At 35.1% G+C, this 3,642-nt stretch overlaps 1 protein-coding gene across 1 annotated transcript; it reads right to left on the bottom strand.

The window, feature by feature from the left end:
• Positions 1 to 2,027: 2,027 nt before the first annotated feature.
• Positions 2,028 to 3,642, bottom strand: gngt2a (guanine nucleotide binding protein (G protein), gamma transducing activity polypeptide 2a). The gene is made up of 3 exons (XM_055180400.2): positions 3,484 to 3,642; positions 2,787 to 2,876; positions 2,028 to 2,487 (listed from the first exon to the last, which is right to left on the bottom strand). The coding sequence occupies exons 2-3, from the start codon at positions 2,868 to 2,870 to the stop codon at positions 2,362 to 2,364; spliced, it is 210 nt and encodes a 69-aa protein (XP_055036375.1). The 5' UTR covers positions 2,871 to 2,876; positions 3,484 to 3,642; the 3' UTR covers positions 2,028 to 2,361.

The raw sequence follows: 3,642 nt of genomic DNA, 5'->3' as shown, positions 1-3,642 counted from the left end.
TGGTCTATTCAGAAAAGATGTATAGTTATCTCCTAAATTCTGTAATATACATGCAAATACAAGTCCGAAATTTGCCCGGACTGCTTTCAAATACAGTAATACAGTTTATCCATGTAGCTGGGAGTGAGAGATCATGGAGAGAGGTTACAGGAGTAGAGTTCTGCCTCTCACAAAGGCTACATTCATCCATCTCAGGCAAATATTATACAGATTTCCCAAGGAAATGTTCACTTAGTCCTGCCGAGGAAAGGCTCACCACCATACCTTTGATTTCAGTCCTTGTCCAAATACCCACAGGAAGATTTAACAGGACAACACATTTAGCAGCAAAAGCAAGTGCCGGGCCCTGTGGGACCCAGGTAAATAAACTTACAAACCAATGGCAAATTGGTATATGCAACAGGTTTCTGGCACACCATAAGTTTTTTTGAACTAATACATCTAGTAGAAAAAAATCTTGCATGCTTTAATTAATTAACAAATTGACTAGTTAAAAGTTTGTTTATGGCTTCACACACAAATGAGAAGACTTTTTGCCCTATTATCATTGCAGACTGTACCTCTGCAAATGTCTGTTGCTTCAGTAGATGGCGCTGTGGAGCAACTATCTGATGACGGATGTCTGAATCTTTACAGTAAGATCCGAGTTTACATTGGGTATTATGAATTTAATTTTGTCATTCCCTCTCAGCCGTAGAGGAAAAAAGGATGGGGCTAGTAAGTTAAGTTAAGCTAAGCAGTTTAAATTAAGCAATTATGCTTGGTTCTTAGGAATCTGAAGTGCAAATTGATTTTTATTCTATAAAGTTTTCTTTATTGTGATAACCCCAAACCCCACGAATTGCAATAATAAATGTACTCTTAGGACGTTAAAAAGATCAGAGTTTATAAAGTTAATGGGTATTAACACTTCCCCTTTATCTTCTCTCTGAATATCTTTTTTCTCACCACCAACTGTACAACTTGGCACATGCTAAAAGTCTTCAGAGCTGCTCTTCTTGTTTCTTCTTTCGCCCTTTGACACAAACTGTTATTTATTTTCTCACTCATATACGCCTGTTAATTTTCTTCTTTTTCTTAGTATTTCTGTTCTTGTTTTAATTGTTGTGAGCTGTGTAAGTTTGTACAAACTCTGTAGATTTGTTATACAATAAACAAACAAACAAATAAATACATAAATAATACATAAAAAAATCTTGTTTCTTCCTACTTTCTATTTATATGACAATGCTGACCCCTAGAGGCGTCGTGTTATGTTTCAACATTATGCAGTATTTTAAAGGGATAGATCACTTTAAAATGAAAATTCTGTCATCATTTACTCATTCTCATGTTGTTCTAAACCTGTATGAATTTCTTTTTTATGATACACACAAAAGAAGATATTTTGAGAAATGATGGTAAACACACAGAAGTAAGTGACCATAGACTTCCATAGTAGGAATAAAAAAATATGATGGAATTTAATGGGTACCATCACCTGTGTGCTTACCATCATTTATCAAAATATTTTCTTAGTCATTTTTCACAATACTTACAAAATATTTTTTTCCTACTATGGAAGTCTATGGTCACTTACTGTTGTGTGTTTACCATCATTTCTCAAAATATCTTTTTTTTTGTGTTCATCAGAAAAAAGAAATTTATACAGGTTTAGAACAACATGAGGATGAGTAAATGATGACATAATTGTCATTTTAAAGTGAACTATCCCTTTAAGGCAGTGGTTTTCAAACTGGGGACCGCGAGATTGTACCAGGGGGCTAGGTTTTAGAATGTTTTACGTCACAATTTTTTCTCTGGGGCAACGTAGCCTACACAAGGTGGTCCGCGTGCCGAAAAAGTTTAAGAACCACTGTTTTAAAGTATAAATTGATAAATGGGAGATAAAAAAATTCATATGTGAACAATGTTTAAAATATTATTATTATTTTTTTTTTCAAAATTTTGTACTGACCTTTTAAATGTTTGTGGAGGCTGACAAATCACTATTGTATAAAAGTATTTTGATTTTCAATAAATATCACTCACCGTTTTATTTATTTATTTATTCCAAAAAGTGAAATCATGGTGGGGGGAAGGCTTGAAGCCTGAGTATCAAAAGTTTCACAATCTTGAAAGTATTGTTGTTTTTATTTACTTCCAGGCAGGATTTGAAAATGTTTTTGTACATTTGATGCAGTTTTACCTTTCATTTTTAAATATTTCATGGTCTAATACACACATTTAAAAACTTTGAATTAAATTGAAATACTGTGAGGCTATATACAGAGTATCTTCATTATTAAAGAAAGAACAGCCATTCCGATCACAAGCGTTTTTTTCCCACTAGTCAAAACAGTCCACAAGATACTACATGGGCTAAGTTATTATGCATCCACCCTTGTCCTTAAAGGGGTTTTTGTCCTCAGGGACACCCTTAATCAGAGGATCTTCTGCGGATTGGCCCTCAACCCATTCACAAATCTCCTTTGCGGTTTTGGAGACCTGAGGAAAGAGAGAAAGTGTGTCAGATGTGTGTAAAGTTTCCAGAAAATATCCATAAACTGCATTAAATACTACAGTTGTATTTGCATAGTAAGCAATAATAGACACAAATATTTAATAAACAATAAAACAAGCTGAATGTATATAACTTTGTAAATGACAGGTGTTGGGTTTCTGTGAAAATGGGCACAAATGCTTTCTCAAAAGGTTGGGCCACAGCTCCCATACACCCAGCAGTGTTAAAAAAAAATATATATTTTTTAACTGTCCCATCTTAACGGCGGGCCTGGGATACTTACAGGCTCTCTAGTGGTTTTCACCTCCTTCTGAAGCTGTTCCAGCTCCATTTTCATGATCTCGGCATCGGACATGTCCCGTGCCATCTTGCCCTTAAAACAGAAACATCACAATCATGTTATTCCAGATGCATTAAATATTTATATTTCCAAATGCCAAATTATCAGGTTGTTACAGGTCTCACAAATACTATTTATACTGTAAATCAAGAGAGCCAAACATGAAACTGTATGCTTGTGACAAAAAAGAAAAACTACCCATTATTTTGTACCCTTTCCAGTACAATGAAGTTGGAGGGATCAGAAGCAGGGAGTCACAATAACTCTTAAGCACAAAAGGGTTAACGCTTTTTCACTTCATAACTAAGTAAAGTATCAAAGAGCAATGCAAAATGCTTGACATTACTGTTGATTTTCAGAATGTCTAGGCTACATAATGAATGTGTGAATACATTTCAGATTTTTTTATTACATGACTATTTCCAAGGTCTAAAAACAGAATCTGCCCTCATCAAAGTAGGCTATTGTTTTACCGCACATCTACCATAGGCAAATTAAGTACTCAAAAACAAATGAACCAAACAACATTATTATATATCTCTCCATTTAGGGTGAGTAGAGGATATTCAAATGGCATTCAAAATAGCACTGCACCACAATATAATGTATATAAAATTATTAAAGCACTGATTTCACTTACCTACTGGTCACCGGGGCAGCCGATGGAGGGAATGGGTCACTCTTTGGGATTTAAAGAACCATCTAAAGGGTTTGTCGTCTGTGAATGAACTGAAAGCTTTGGTTCAGTGCCTTTGCCTTTTCAGGATCACCTCCAGATGGTGGGGCGTGGAGGCTGATC

Source organism: Misgurnus anguillicaudatus, chromosome 19 (genome assembly GCF_027580225.2).
Source record: "Misgurnus anguillicaudatus chromosome 19, ASM2758022v2, whole genome shotgun sequence".
Lineage (NCBI taxonomy): Eukaryota > Metazoa > Chordata > Actinopteri > Cypriniformes > Cobitidae > Misgurnus > Misgurnus anguillicaudatus.
This window is presented reverse-complemented; position numbering and strand designations above follow the sequence as displayed.